We start from the raw sequence: 16,209 nt of genomic DNA, 5'->3' as shown, positions 1-16,209 counted from the left end.
TTTGTTCGTTGTTAGGCTCTAGAACCTCCAAGCTCATGATAATAGGCTACATGTCAACATATTTAGGCCTACTATCTCAACATGGTGGCCACCAGAAAAGGAAAAATTTCATGACCAGGGAGAAAGGTCGACGAAGAGCTAACAACCATTAAGGAGAGGTTAGTGGGGGGAGAAATATAGGAATAGATGAGGCTAGCTAAATTGAAAGGTGAGTTGATGTGCTAGTGGAGAAGTGAAGGCTCATGATAAAGAGGAGTCAACAAGGGAGGGATAGTAATAAAAGTAGGCAAGAATTAGGTGATGACAAAGGAAGAGGCCTAGATAAAACATGGAGACTAGCTTGTCAACGTAGAACTAGTAGGGGGTAAGTGGACGAGTTCAGAAGGCAAAAGGCAGAAATGGCAGCTCTGGGAAAAACCCTGTCCGTCGTCCGAAGCTTTCAATCATCGAGTCATGGCTGGGGAATGCTCATTAATACCTTCGAAGAACTGGAGCCTGCGCTCCTAAGGCACATGAGAAGCCTGACGGAGAAGCCCATCTGGCCCATTGGCCCGATGCTTCCGCCCAACTTTGCAGGGAAGGCGGGCAGAGGGCAAATGGAGGACATCAGCGAGGACGAGCTGGTTCAGTGGCTGATTTCTCAGAAGCCGCATTCAGTTCTGTATGTCTCGTTCGGAAGCCGGACATTCTTATCCGAACGACAGACCGTTGCGTTGGCGAGGGGTTTGGAAGCCAGCGAGCAACCTTTCATTTGGGCCATCAAATTAGGAGGAGCAGGCGGCTCCACGGGAAAGTGCGCCCCCATAGCAGCGGTCAATAGGGTCCAAAGGGAGAGAAGCTGGAGAGTGGGGACTTCCAGAAGCGTGAAACTCCAGAACCAGCGAAATAAGACCTCCCATATCAGATCCAAGAAGTTTGCAGGGCAAGTGTTTGACAAAACGCCCAACCGAGATCTGGTCCCTAAGAGAGCCCTGTTCTCTATCTTAGCTCAAAATGAATGTGCTGGCAAGGTCTCAGGATCTAGGCATGATTCACGAGTTTCAGTAGGTGATGGGCCTGAGCATGGTCTTGAAGATGTAAAAGCCATCAGCTCCAGGGATGCCTCATCCCTAAGTAAGAAGAATACAGAGGGGATTTCTGCTTGCTCCTCTGAACAGGAATTAACAGAACCAGCACAGTTTGCGCCCTCAGACGGCTATGCTTGCACCAGTTTTGTCCGGAATCCGGCTCACAGCAGCAAGCAGAAAATAGAAGACTCAGCACCTTTTCAGATTATGATTGTGCACCTCTCCGGCAAAACTTTGCTGCAGTGGGTGAAACTTTCAGATCTAGTGCAAGACCTTAAGCAGAAATTGGAAGATAAAGAGGGGATTCCCATAGCCCTTCAGCGTCTCCTTCTCGAAGGCAAACAATTGGAGGACTCATGTCCCCTTTCCTGCTATAACATTCAGAGAAATGCTTCCATCACATTTTCCCTTCGACTAAGAGGGGGAGCTGTTGGACAGTCTTCCTCTGCTGCAGCATTTTCTTATAAGGATGCCGTCCATGCTCAGAAGCCCAAGGATAAAGTCTCACCAGCTCAAGCTCCTAAGCCTTTCTTAGTAGACAAGCTGGAGGAAGTCCCATCCATTGAAATAAATGATCCTTCGCTGGAAAGGAGTCACCAGGTGTTTGCAGAAACAGGCATCATATGCAGGTTCAATGGTCTCTGGCCTCGCACAGCAGATCTGTATCAATGGATTCACTCAAATTGGACCAAGAATTGCAAGGTCATTCTTTGTTCAAAAGGATTTTTCATCACCCTGTTTGTTGACAGCGAGGACTACCAAAGAGTCCTAACAAAAGGCCCATGGTTTTGGAATTCTGCAGGATTATTCCTCACTCCATGGTTCCAAGATTTCGATCCATCCACAGCAGTCATTACCAAACTGCCAATCTGGGTTAGACTTCCCAACCTTCCAGCGCATCTATGGCACTTTTCTGTTTTTGAAGGAATCGGTAATTCCTTAGGACGTTTCCTCAACACTGACGCCTCAAGAGGGCTAAAAGGAATTTGCACCTACGCCAGAATCTGCGCAGAAATAGACATAAGCAAAGGACTGCCTGATCAAATCATTCTAAAAATAGGAGACTTCCATTGGACTCAATCCCTGGATTTCGAGAATACAGCCTTTCGCTGCCGAAATTGTCATCTCACAGGGCACCTTCAAAATTCGTGTCCTTCAATGCCCCCCCAAAAAAAGAAGGCCAACTCCAAGCCAAAATCCAAAAGCTGGAAACCTCATGATCCTCCCCCAATGGATGTCTTTTCTAGCTCAGATGAAGAGGACGAGGAGATAGATGAGGAAATCATGGTCGACAAGCCAGCACAGGTTTCATCTTCGGTTTGTCATGAGAAAGCCTCTGTCCCTCCTATTTCTCAGAAACGTTCTCATGAGGCTTCTCCTTCGGATTCAGACAAGGAGCTTTCACCCTCAGCCCAACACAGTCTGCAGATCATTCCAAACCAGCAGAGTCCAAGTGGTTGGGTGAAAGTAGGTAAAAAGAAAGGGAAAAAAGGACGACCAAATGATTCCACCCTCGTTGTGTAGAATCTTTGGTTTTGGCCGGTCTTCCTTCTTCTTCTGGTTTCTGTTTGTTTAGCTCTGTTCTAGTCTCTTCCTCTCCTGGGAGCCGAGGTGGATATTTTATCCTTTCCGGCTGCCCTTTCAGTCTAGTGGTTCTATGCCGCCCTGCGTGGTGGGTCGTCTTTTCTTTTTAGTCTACTGTTGCTAGGCCTGCTGTTTAGCGGCCCGTTTTCTGCAGTTGCAGAAGTCTTGTACTATATTTTTCCTTTTAATACAAATGCTTACTTACAAAAAAAAAAACGTAGAACTAGTAGGAAAGTTCAGTTCCCTCGCTGGAAAGGATGCAACGACGAATAATAAAGGCTCAAACTAGCCAAAAAGATTCATTTACCACATTGAAATACTTGTAGCCAAGTTGGTGGTGTCGAGCTAGTTCCTATCACCATAAACCAAGGATTATAGTAAACTTCAGCATGGCTATATGTGTCATAATGATTTTCCACCTCCAGATATAAGTAATGTGCAACATGATATATGGATTTCTTATGGCATCGAGTAGCCAAGTACAAGAGGAGTTGACCAAGCAATGTCCTTGTAAGTGCTAAGGGAGAGAACATTAATATATGCTAGAGAGACATGACCGATGTAATGGAGGCAAAGTAATTGCCCATTAAACTCAAGATTTATGTGATATGCAATGTGAAGTCATGGGGGGTGGTGATGTCACATCTCCCACTTCTTGTAGTTGGTGGGATGGCAGCATCATGGCCTTCCGTTTGTATTGGAAAAATCACCTCATCCAAGGCTCCTTCATGTATGTTATCTAGGCTATAATTGTGTCATATTTTTCTAGTAAAACTTAAAACTATTTTTAATTGGATACGAGTTCATATTCTTTGGACATAGAAAACTGAGTAATGGCCCAAGACTTGGAAGCATTTGGAAAAAGTGGAAATCTACCATCTTATGAATTACTAACAAGTTAAGTACATTAACTACCAAATTTAATAATTTTTTCCATTTAAAAAAGCAATATTTAAATATGGAGAGAACGTTTCAGATGAATGTGTAGAGGATTTTATATCATGTCCAACTTTTCTGGTGGACTCTCCACCCATCATGGACTAAGAGTTTGAGTGGTAAGTCTCTAATGATGGGTGGAGAGAGTCCACCCAAAAAATTGGACAAGATGTAAAATCTTCTCTACAAATTTTCATCAGAAAAGTTCTCCCAATATAAATAATTGTAAAAACATACATTCTCTCAATATTTAAATATATCCATCTTTTATTTTCTTATATTTTAAACAAATTATATATTATAATTTTATTCAGATAAATTATTCAAATTTAAACCAATTAAAAAAACAAATATATATTAATCACTTAAAAATAGTAATATTTTTTTTCCCTTTTATAAAATGACATTTTCAATTAAAACTGGCCCTTTTTTATCTAATGTCTTACTATGATAAATTTAAATTTAAATAAATTAAATTATAATAAAATAGGTTTGAAAATAATACTTAAATATATTAATCTTTTATATTATATATTTTTAAAATTTATAAATTTTATTTAATAGGAAGATTGTTTTAATTAAAATAAGAAAGAAAAGTAATAATTATCCCAAATAATTTTATTCTCATAGTTCACACTTTTTATTCCCAAAAAAACTTAGTATTTTGATTATCATAAAGTCTTCTAAATAAAAGTATTATTTTCATAAATTATTTAGTGTTTTGATAATTATAAATCCTTCTGAATAAAAATATTGCAATATCTTTTATATATTTCATGGTGGAAAAATAAATAATAATTGCTGGAAAGAAATTAGGATATTCGTGTTTATTATTTTACTTCATATTGCATTATACATTATTATTTAATTTATTATATATTAATAATAATTTATAAAATATTTTAAATTTAATAAGTCTAATTTGAAAGGTAAAGTTAAAAAATAAATTATTTTTTATTTAATTTGGGGGAATTTGAATTTTGAACTTCATATTTTACATATTACTTTATACATTGGCCAACTAAACTATATTTTATGAGCAAAAATAACTAATTTTTTTTTTATTTATATTTTAATAAAATAAAATTTGTGATTAAAATTTTTTGTGATTATTCATGTTGTTAAGAATTTTTGAAAGAGCAATGTCTAGCAAATTAAGTTAATACAACATTTTAAGTGGACATTTCATCTATTAAATTTTTGATGATAGGTAGAATGTCAACTGAAAAAGTTAGATTATTTAAGTTAATTCTTTACGCAATTCTCTTCTAAACATTCAATTTTCTTCTAAAAATCTTTAAATATTCATTAATTAAATATAGTTAAATATTATTGATGAGTAAAATTGAAACTTCAACGAGGCACTATTAAAAGTCTTTGATAAATTCAAGCCATTTGGAAATGGAACCAAGTCAAAAAATAATTATAATTACGATAGTCAAAAGCAAAGCAAAGCAAAGAATCAGGGCGCTTTGTTCGGTGTTGGTACGATAAGGGGAAATGCAGTATGGCGATATTAGCGGGTATTGATTTTGTTAGAAAGATCACGTTCATTATCTTCAATTGCTTTGGAAAACTTCTACGAAACAAAATTCAACATTTAAATAAAAATCTTCAATGATAATAATCAAAGATCCCTTCTGCTAGTGGTGTTGTCTCCCTCGTTTGACTAGTTCGAGAATATTATTAAGGTAGTGGATCTATGTGGTTGTGAATGACATTTGAATACAATATATTTATATAAAGAGTTTATGTCTAGGTGTCTATTAGGCAGATATATTCATATATATATATTTATATTTATATTTTAAGATATACTACCTAGATGTATTGAGTATGAATATTTTTTAATGGTGCTTTAGTGACCAAACTTCAAACTTTTGTATGCAATCCTTCATTTAGTATGCTTTTCACACCCATGTCTAATATATTATGTTAATTTTACAAAGTATAAGTTGAATAACATTAAATTATAGAAAATAAATAAATTAAATTAAATTACAAATATTAAAGTTTTGTTTTAGGTGTGTATGTAAGTAGATTTATTATAGATTAATAAATATAATTTTTATAATATTATTACTAATTTATTTGTTGAACTAATAAAATGGCGATGGTTCTTATATCCTAATATATATATTTTTTAGATTAAGATTTTTTTCAACGCAATCAATATAATTAAATTATATACCACGAGAGTTGATTTACTTGATAAATTCGAAAAGTATCGATCGCTCTTCTATTTACTATAAGTTGAAAGTTTAAAAGTTTTTACAGTGTAACCAAGTTTCATTTTAACATTTTTTCTAAACTATGAGATTAAATATATGCTAAATATATTTTTTTGAAAATCAATTTAAACAATAAATATTTTCATAATCCATTAAAACTTTTACCCAATTATATATACCAATACAACCACATTTACCAATATCATTAATAAACCCTATATGAAACATATTACACAACCCCATTTAGGGGTGGGTCTTGTACTCTAGATTCTCATTACCACTGTCACTTCTAAATAAACTGAGCCATTCCCCCCACATAAATCTAAAATTTCATATCACATAACACTTCCTTATTATTACGTCAATTAAACTATAATCACCCTTCGCAGCAAAAGTAATCTCCTTTGATTTGCTGACATGGAAAACAGTGTCCACAGAGATCAACTGGATGGCAATTTGGCGGTAGTTTATCCGCTACCGGGACGTTCTCGCCGTCGGAAGAAGCTATATCTGCCATTCCACTCAGTTTATCCACTGCAGGGACGCCCTCACTGCCGAAAGAAGCTGTATCTGCTGCCATTCCATTCCACTCAGTACTTCGAAATAAGCATAATAAATAGCATGATTCACACATCTTTAAAAACGTAAGAGAAAATGTCCAAATGGATTGAAGGCACACATAAATTACCAGTCTTTATCCTTACCAGTATTCTTATGAGTGGCCACAGCAGCCCTAGACGCAATTGCACTTTTCGTGAACAGGCAGATAATGAAGAATGCAGAGACGACCCGTATCAGGGGCGTCATTTGTTGAGAACGAGCAATTTTTGAATTCATATTCGTGTCAAACCCAAATTGAACAGATTTGATTGCTAAAACAGCCTTTGATTTCCAGCAGATTGCTAATAAAACCTCGGAGCTCTTGCTGTCTGTGTCTGTGAAGACTGCAGTTTAATTTCAATAGGCGGCCAATATTTATACTGTGAAAGTTATCCTTTTTAATTCTAGTAAGAATTCCTTTAGGAACCTATGCTCTAAAGCAGTATTAAATTAGAATTCTTTCCAACACACCTTTCGGAAGGGTTGATATGCCTCCTTTTGATAGAAATCTATTAATGCAAAAGAAAACCCTTTCTTTGATTTTCTTCATGAGCTAATACGAGTCTACATATCAGTATGCATTTTCTTTTAGGAAATATCCGAAAGTATTTGAGCCATTATACAATGGACAATGAAAGTAAGGGAAGATGTGATTGTAATAACCTATTTATAGAGGGAGTGAGAGACAAAAATATGTTTGAAGAGGAGATTAATAATCAATTTCAAATGTGGAAGATTCCCCAAATTTCCTACAAAGAAGACCAAAATGCCATCAACGAATAGTAGGTGTGTGAGAAAATAGTTTCCGACCACCTCAATCCCATTAAAAACTCTTTTTGTGACAACCCTGAGTTAAAATATTATGTAATAAAGTTAATGAAGGAAAAATAAGACCAAGATCATGGGACATGCATTCCAAGTTGAATGTTGGGAAAAACATCCTAGTGGGTGTTCATTTCGATTTATTATGGCTAAGGAAATTGATAAAGGCATTGGCAAAGGAAAAGAGGCATAAATTGGCATTTATCTATGAATATAAAGGAAAATAGGATAAAAGGGAGAAGAAAGGTCACACGTTTGCATGAGAGGGAAATTGAAGGAAAAATAAAGGAAATTGAAGAAAATAGAGGCCTCAATGATAAAAAGGCTTTCGAGGATCAGTTGGTAGCTTTTGCTAGTTTAGCTTTTGTTAGTTCAGTTTTGGAGCTCTCTCTATTCTCTCATACTATTGCACACTTTGAGCATTCTTGGAGCGCTCTAGCATTGGAGAAAGAAACCAAAGGAAGGCAAAGGAAGGACAAAGAAATCTAAGGACAAGCAAGGAAGGTTGGATCAAGCAACTTCAGCCAGAAAACTTGTAGGTAATAGGTTGCATGTATGACTTCCTAGCTAGTTTGTGAATGCATGGTATATGCATTTGTGTATTTGGTTCTCTTGTTGTCATTGGCATGGGTTTTGTCAGGTGTGACAGTGGTTTCAGCGTTGCCTTTCCATTTTCGGATAGCCATGGTGTGATGGGGTTTTGTTTTTTTGTTGAGCTTTGGATTGCCGAAATATTTTGGATTCAGATGAGATGGTCTCAGGAAAATTCCCAAGGGTTGGGGGTGGAGGTCGTTTAATCTTTGAGAATCCCTCGAAAGGTGGGTGGAAATAGGAAAATTCTTTAAGGTAATGGTGAAGAAATTATGAGAAATCCAAGCTTGTTTTGGGCTTAGTGATCTCTTGATCGGTTTTGGTAGGATCATGGTAGCCCGAGGGTGGAGGTGGTTTAATCTTGGGGAAGCCCTGGTTCTTTATTTATGAGTTTTCTTATGTGATCTCTTGACCGACTTCGGTGAGATCGCAGGAGCATGAGGGTGGAGGTAGTTTAATCTTCGGGAAGCCCTAGTTCTTTATGTCTTGAGTCCCACATTCATGCTTGGAATATGGCACAGGGGTGATTGGCTGAAAGAAATATTTGGTTCAACTCATTCTATGGGCGGGTGGTACGTGGAAGTCCCTGACTTGGTTGACTTTTGCATATGTTAATAAGATCTTTTTTCCCATTGCATTTAATGAGTAGTTGTACTTTTTATTATGTGGATTTGATGGTTGTTCTATCGTGGTTATCACTCTGGTTATATGTTGGTTATAAGCATGGTTCCATAACAGGTTCTAGTTATGGCTCTTGATATGTTTTTATTAATTAATGAATGGTTAATGAATGCATGAGCTAACAAATGTTATTGGAGCTATTATGAGATGACAGTATATTTTCTTGGTGATTCTTTGATCAGTTTCATATCCCTATGTCTAGATATGCATTTATGACATGTAGATTACATGTTCACCATATGTTTGACGAAATTACTGTCATGGTTAGGCCTAGTTAGGTCAAGTCTTTGATCAAGGTTTTTATGAACGGATTTGTCCTAATGTTATTTAACATTTTGGAAAGTCTCATTGAGTTCTTGGTAGTGGTCTGAGGGTTAGCCTGAAATGGTGGCTCAGAATCCGGGACCACACACCCTGAACTGGAATTTTTGGGCCATAATCTCACCCTTACAAGCTTATGCATGTGGTTGGAGGCCTATAACCGCATGGATGCCTTGTCATGCATGCATTTGTGGGCCCGAGTAACTAAAAAGGTTATCCAACTCAGGGTTTGGGCACTTGGAGTGGTTATTTAGCTCGAGGGTGTTCTGTAGCTCTTCAGGAAGGTTAGTAAAGTTTCAGTTTGTCGACTCCACTTCATCAACTATAGTTAGGAGGTTGGTTCATGTCATATTAACTCTTCCTCTCATATTTACCTTGGCATACTAGTGAAATTGGGTAAATGTGGGAGTGGTGATTACACCTTTAGACTTAGCCTCATGCTTGAGAACAATAAGAGCTTCTAATACAAGAAGAAAAAGGAGGGGTGAAAGAGGACACCCTTGTCTCAAACCTCGTGAATCCTTGAAGAAAGTGGATGTAGCTCCATTTATAAGCACCATGAAAGAGTATTGCTGAAGACTACCCATAATCCAATTCAGAGAAGGAAGCCTCATTCCCATCTTAACAAGCACCAATCGCATGAAAGTCCATATAACCCTATCATATGTTTTGGATAAGTCCATTTTAAGAGTCATATCAGACAAGTTATGAATGTTTATAGAATGCAGAGGTTCATGAGCCAATGAACCGATATCATGTATCTGCTTAGCATTTAAAGACCAAATTATTCCTCTGATATGATGTCACTCAAAAGAGCTTTCACTCACCTAGAAATAATTTTATAGATAAGGTTGTAACAAGAGATAGGATGGAAATGATTAAAAAAATTTGATCTTGTTTCTTAGGGAAAAATGCAAGGAAGGTAAAGATGAGCACCCTTAAAACCTTCCAAGCACATTGGGATTTCAACACAAACTCGAGTAGATCATCCTTTAGGAAATAAAAAAAGACTAGATATAATTTGATTCGCATGTCATCAAGGCTTGGGATTTTCCCCTTTTGCATAGATAAAATGGCCTATTTTAGTTCATTTTTCAAGACATCCCCCTCTAAGGATTGGTTAATTTCCTCAATGATCATGGTGGGGACTTTTGAGACTACATCCAAATTTTCATGGATGGAACAACCAATTGGATCTTTAAAAATAGTTTTGAAAAAAATGATTCCTTCCCTGACGATATCTTTGAAACAGTGGATCAAGGAACCATCTTCCCTTTGTATCCCCCAAATTTCATTTTTTTCCTCTATATGAAGTAAAGTGATGAAAAATTTGGTGTTGTTATCACCTTCCTTAATCTAGATTGCTCGAATTTTTATTTTCCAATCGGGTTCTTTTTTTCCAAGAGTGTTTATCTTGCCTATTCCATGGAACATAAAGAAGCTAACTCTTCTATGGAGAAGGTGCCCATGAAATTTTCTTCCTAAACTAATTGAATGATTTATTTGATCTCTCTTAACCAAGTTTGTTGTTTTTTCCTAAAATAGAATACCATGGCTTGAAAATAGCCTTGAGTTGGGATAGGTTCTCTTTGAATTGGCCCATGTAAGAGATAGGATTGGGGGTAGATAGATGAATCCAATAATCCATAACCATTTTTGTAAACTCTTCTTCATGAAACCAAGAATTGTTAAATTAAAAAGGGAGAAGAGTTTTATACCTATCATGAACCATTCAAAGAACAATGAGAAGATGGTCAGAGAGGCCTATCGAGGAGACCCATGATTGAATAAGGTTCAATCAAGTAAATAGGTCCACTAAAATGAGAAATGTATATGGTCATTTTATATCACTCCATGATCAACACATTATTATGCAAAGTTGGAGAGAGTTTTAGTGTCACAAAGTCCATAAGCTAAAAGCATTCAAAGAAGCGAGTGAAAAAACCATTAAGGGTATTAGATCCCAAATTCAAGCCCTAGACCTCTCAAATGGATATGGTGAGGCTTAGATCACCTCTAATAATAAAATTTTGATCTGATAATGCTCCTAAGGGAGCCAAGCATTCCAAAAATGGAATCATGTCTTTGGAAGAAACAACCCTTAGCTTTGAGGACCAACCCATGAGGATACCACCAAAGTGACCCATCGCATCCTAGGTAGCAAAGGACCAATCCTTGAGCCGTGATTTGATGACACAACAAGCATGAAATCCTTTAATCACCGTTTCCTAGATGAACAAAATATTGAGTTTATCCATATTGATAAGTTGTTTAAGGGAGATATTTTTACAAGAACCTCTCGATTGTTTGGCGATGAAGGATAGGATAATCATGTTATGCGGATCTGGTAGGCTACCCCCACTCTAAGAGCCCTATAAATAGTAGTTTGTATCCCTTTGTTGATATCTATTATGGCTTTTTTAATGAGCCTTCAAGAGGTGATATATGCCACCAAATGGGTTATTTAGGAGAGGGTGCATAGCTACGCCATCTCGAGAGGGTAATTCCTTCTTTAGTCTTAGATAAGGACACAAGCCATATGACTTGCGAGGTGGGGGATTCATAATGGATATATTGAGAGAGGATGAGGATGAAAACACTTGCCCTGAGTCCAAAGTCGAGGGAGGGGAACTATGAGGATCAAAAGGGTTAACCAGAGAGGACGATGGGAATGAAATGAAGGGAGGAGGAGAGTGGAAGGCCATAGGAATTGAAGGGGTGTGGGTCTTAGATATGGGAAAAGAGACATAGGGAACCGAAGTAAAGATAATGATATAAAAAAAGTCTTGAAAAAGAGGGGAAAAAGAGGGATTTAACATACCAGAAGTTGAAGGAGCTATAAATCCCAACTCTTGAAAGAAATATTGTGGAGTCTCTCATGTAGTAGTATCCTCACCTATAACTGCAACAAAGGAAGCTAAAATTGAGGGAGAAATGGGGGATGAATCACCCTTCTTTTTCTAAATCTTCTTGTAAAATTTGGCTCATGTACTGAAAGATGTGCACTATGCTTGAAGATGGCCCATCTTGCGGAAAATGTAACATTTTAATGGAACCTTCCAATATTCAATTTTCTACATCCAAGAGAAAGGACCTAGACTTAATTCGATTTCATCTAACAACCCTTCTCTTAAATCAAACTACACTTGCATCTAGAGCCAACGTCTATCACATTTTTCCACCCAAGAAATTTTCGGTTGAATGAAAACACCAGTTTTATCCCCAATGACAAGAACGATTTTTTTTACTAGAGGTAGAGAGGAATCCTAGGAAGGATGGCCTAACCCCTTTGAGTGTGGAAACTCTTCGTGACATGGTTGAATTCTACCACCTAAGGCATAAGAAAAATATTGAAAAGTCCCCAATGCCATTGAATTTCCAAAAGAATTGGAGAATCTTCCCCTAATGAGAAGATAAATGTTAGCCAAACCCCATGCCATGAGAAAGTAGGAGGGGAGAAACCTGACCTCAATTTCTAATTAGTTTCAATCTAAGTTCTAAGTTGCTTCTTATATATGGCATGAACATTGAATTTCCTAATGAGGGTTATACCTAAAAAAATGGGAATGGATTGCAAAGACACATTACAACCAAAAACCATCGATAGTGGCATCTTCTTGCACTTGATACACTTAGCAGGTTTATGGTGTGCATGATCTAGTGGAAGAGGAAGCCGAGGTGGGAGATCCATGGAAAGGGAGGTTGTACATAGGGAGGAAAAGGAAAATCCATTGGAAGGAGGAAAGGACTAGAGAGAGTTATGAATGTATAAGTAAATGAGATAATGCCTTACTTAGTAGGATTTGATGTTGATATTTTTTCAAGGAAGGTGAATCATAAATCACGTGAATCCAATGAACGAATAAGATTGTTTGTCAAGCTAGCTTGATGGTAGTGAGATGATTCATCAGTGAGGAGTGACACATACTTCATGTGCGACCAAAATATGGAGGGTCTCAAAAAACTTCCCGGAAATTCAAGCAACTCATTGTCCATAGTTACAACATCATACAAGATAGTGGAGAGGAAAGGGTCCCTACCCAAGAGAAAGACGAAGCAACTTGTGTACACAATAGAGAAGGAAAAGGAGGAATGGTCATTGGACTAAGGTTTATCACGACCATACCCAATGGATCAATACATAACAAAACCCTATTTGTGGTATCATAAACATCATTTCCTAGGGGGAAAATATGCAATTATATCCTCATTCATATGTCCCTAATTTCATAAGCATATGCTTGTGTTAGTAAAAATATATGTATAACTTTTTTTACATTTTTCTTATCCATCCAGGATCGTAAACTTTGAGATGCAAGAAAAATATGATCAAGGCTTATGTTAACCAAGAGAAATTGGAAAGTTCTTTAACAAAATTATATTCTTTCCACAATATCGATCAACATTCAACAATATTTATTGTAAGTTCTTCTTTTATGAATAAGATCTCGAGTTCACATGAGCGGGTTGCTCTGATGGTGCGCACGCGTAAGGGACTAGGCTGAAGGTTTTCTCCGTGTCGACTGCAGGATCGACGCGGCTAGGGTTTATCACGGTTTTCGCTCAGCATCACCGCTGCGGTCACTGCATAGGGACAATTCAGCCACTGCACCTCCATTGGATTCTCCACCCGTCACTTTCGGTTGCCGTTCAGGAGACAATTATGGCTGACATTAGGGAGCTAGAGGCGGTGGACTACTCAGAGGATCCTTCGCCGGTCAAGGCTATTTTCAGGAACCCTAGCTTTACATCTCGCTCACAGTTTGCTCCATCCTCATCAACAAATGCTCCGGATCTACCGGATCTACTGCAGTTCCCGCCCTCCATCTCGCTAGCCGTTCATCGCACCCCTCAGTCTATTGCTGGAACATACCCTATCGACTCACCACAATTCGAGGTCCCCCCGCTCTCGCCGGGCTCTCTGCAATTCCTGGCTTCACATACGCCCCCTTCGCCCTCTTTTGATCCGATCTCCCCCCCCCCTCCTTTCGGTGCCCTCCCCCCCTCCACCGGTTCCCCCTGCAACTTACCCCTCTTCTTCGGGAGTCCGACCCTCCGGCTGCTTCGAAACCCCTGCTGTCAAAATTAAGCCCGCAAAATCCCCATCTCTGGATGGTATTACCAACCCCCTGGTCGACCATCCATCGGCTCCTCGCACCTGCAAAAAGAAGATCAAGTGCATAAAGGCTACGGCAAAAGACATTACCATAAAGTTTGATGAATCTAAGCCTCTCGGCGGACTCATGGACATTGCCAACACTGTACTGGTAGGGCATGTTAGGGGAAGGACATACTCGGCGAAGCGGCTTACTCAATGGGTAAAGGAGATCTGGGGCGATGTTCTATTCGACCTACCTGCGGTCCATGTTCTCCCCAGAGGATGGTTTTCCCTTCATTTCTCCAAGGAAAGTCACACAAATCTGGTATTGGGCAGATACTGGCATATTGAAATGGCCCCGGTTCTCCTCAAGAGATGGAGTCCCCTCTTTGACCCAGAACGCGAACAGATCGGAGCCGGACCAATTTGGGTGCGCCTGCCAGGCCTCCCACTGCCGTTTTGGGCTGAAGAAGTATTCATTAGGATCGGAAATGCCCTGGGGACTTACCTGGATTACGACCGCACATTTGTTGAATCTGGGAACCGAACCCTAGCGCGGATATTGGTCCATCTAGACACCCGTGATGGACTCGAGGAACAGATCACTCTACAGTGGGGAAGGTGTATCAGAGTGCAGATACTTGACTATGAAGGAGTCCCCTTCCGTTGCAGACGATGTCACAAAGTGGGACACCTTGCGAAGGACTGTCCTCTCAACAAGAAAGCAGAAGAATCTCCGAGGGTTACCCCGGCTCCAACCAGAACGACATCTCCTATCACCACTCGACCTACCTCTTCGGGTCCGCCCCCAGCGACAACCTCTCCTGCGGTCGATCCGGGACTTCGGCAACCCTCACCGCCAAGGACCAGGGCTCGCTCGGCTGCAGAAGCTAGTATGGTCTCCGGCACTCTTTCCCCTCCCTTGCATTCTTCTTTTGATGTTATGATTGAATGTGGATCCACCTCACAGACCTCCATGGCTCACTGTGCATTATCATCCCCCCCCTGATTTGCACTGATCCCATCATTTCCACCTCCTCCCCCTTGGCTAGCCCCTCCCCTACACCCTTGGAATCCTCCCCTCCACATTCATATTTCCTTCGGTCCAGGTCTCTAGCCAAAGAGCCCCCCATCAGACATTCGAGTCTGGGCATTGCGGTACCAGAGGGTGGAACCATGAATACCAGAGGACGAAAATCCCATCTCTCAAAGGCTATCAAACTAGCCGGGGCAGAGGTTGTATCAGGCCGGCAATCTACCATAGACGGGGTCCTTAGAGCAGGACACACCCCGAGAGGTGTTCCCCCATGAAGTGCCTATCCTTCAACTGCAGAGGATTGGCTAGTTCCTCCAAGAAACTAGCCATGAAGCGGCTCATTGAATCTGAGCCTATCGATATCATCATGCTCCAAGAGACCCTCTGCTCCACAGATCAGATTACTCGAGCTATGCAAGCATTGACCCCTGGCTGGATCTTCTCTGCCATTGATGCCGTAGGCCGATCTGGAGGTCTGGCCATTGGTATTAACCCTCGCTCTATTAAGGTGGACTCGACTTGGGGAGGATCGGGTTTTCTGGGGCTTGACATATTCTCTGCTGAACTTGGTATGAACCTTCGCATTATCAATGTTTATGCCCCCTGCACCCAGAGAGAATCGTTCTGGCAGCATCTTCTACATCTCTCCATAATGAGTGAAGACCGGGTTATTATCGGAGGAGACCTTAATTTCTCTCTGGGATTCAGGGAGTCTTGGGGTTCGGCTGCACAAATTGACTCCATCTCAGACTTCATGACCAACCTGCTTGAGCAAACAAATTTTATGGATATTCCCATGCAGAGAATTCTTCCCACTTGGAGGAACAGACGGGTAGGGGAAGCTGCACTAGCCCGCAGACTTGACAGATTCCTTATGAAGGAGACACTCCTTCAGCAACTGCAGCAATACAAACAATGGGTTGGCTCGGGGGGTTTGTCGGATCATTCCCCTATATACCTGGAGATTCAGGGTCCTTTCAAGAAGCCCAAGGCTCCCTTCAAATTTAATCATACCTGGCTGAAGGATCCATCATATGTCAAGATGATATCTGACTACTGGTCCTCACACCCTATCAACGGCACAGAATCACTTGCTAAAGGATTCTGCAGGAATCTCTCTGAAATTAAACATATATCTATTGTTTGGGCAAAGGAGAAACAGGCCCGAGACATTGCTCAGCTTACCCATATTGAAGCTGAATTATGCTCTCTCACCGACGAAAGGGGGTTGGGATTCATATC

At 39.6% G+C, this 16,209-nt stretch overlaps 1 protein-coding gene across 3 annotated transcripts; it reads right to left on the bottom strand.

The window, feature by feature from the left end:
• Positions 1–6,081: 6,081 nt before the first annotated feature.
• LOC149176989 (uncharacterized) lies at positions 6,082–6,797 on the bottom strand. Of its 3 annotated transcripts, none has more exons than XM_089423251.1 (2): positions 6,523–6,797; positions 6,082–6,391 (listed from the first exon to the last, which is right to left on the bottom strand). In XM_089423251.1, the coding sequence occupies exons 1-2, from the start codon at positions 6,653–6,655 to the stop codon at positions 6,195–6,197; spliced, it is 330 nt and encodes a 109-aa protein (XP_089279377.1). In that variant the 5' UTR covers positions 6,656–6,797; the 3' UTR covers positions 6,082–6,194. The 3 variants fall into 3 exon arrangements, with proteins under 3 accessions (XP_089279377.1, XP_089279378.1, XP_089279379.1); XM_089423252.1 differs by having other exon boundaries at positions 6,082–6,388; XM_089423253.1 differs by having other exon boundaries at positions 6,082–6,382.
• Positions 6,798–16,209: the final 9,412 nt, after the last annotated feature.

The sequence above is a fragment of the Pinus tabuliformis genome, chromosome 4_1, assembly GCF_031772625.1.
Source record: "Pinus tabuliformis cultivar Carrire ecotype Pingquan chromosome 4_1, CPIR1, whole genome shotgun sequence".
Classification (NCBI taxonomy): domain Eukaryota; kingdom Viridiplantae; phylum Streptophyta; class Pinopsida; order Pinales; family Pinaceae; genus Pinus; species Pinus tabuliformis.
This window is presented reverse-complemented; position numbering and strand designations above follow the sequence as displayed.

Bases quoted from the DNA above. Each gene is read 5' to 3' on its own strand.
- LOC149176989 (XM_089423251.1), bottom strand. From the start codon at position 6,655: ATGAATTCAAAAATTGCTCGTTCTCAACAAATGACGCCCCTGATACGG. The intron at 6,392-6,522 runs GTAAGGATAAAG...ATGGAATGGCAG, and splicing joins GGCCACTCATAAGAATACTG to CAGATACAGCTTCTTTCGGC.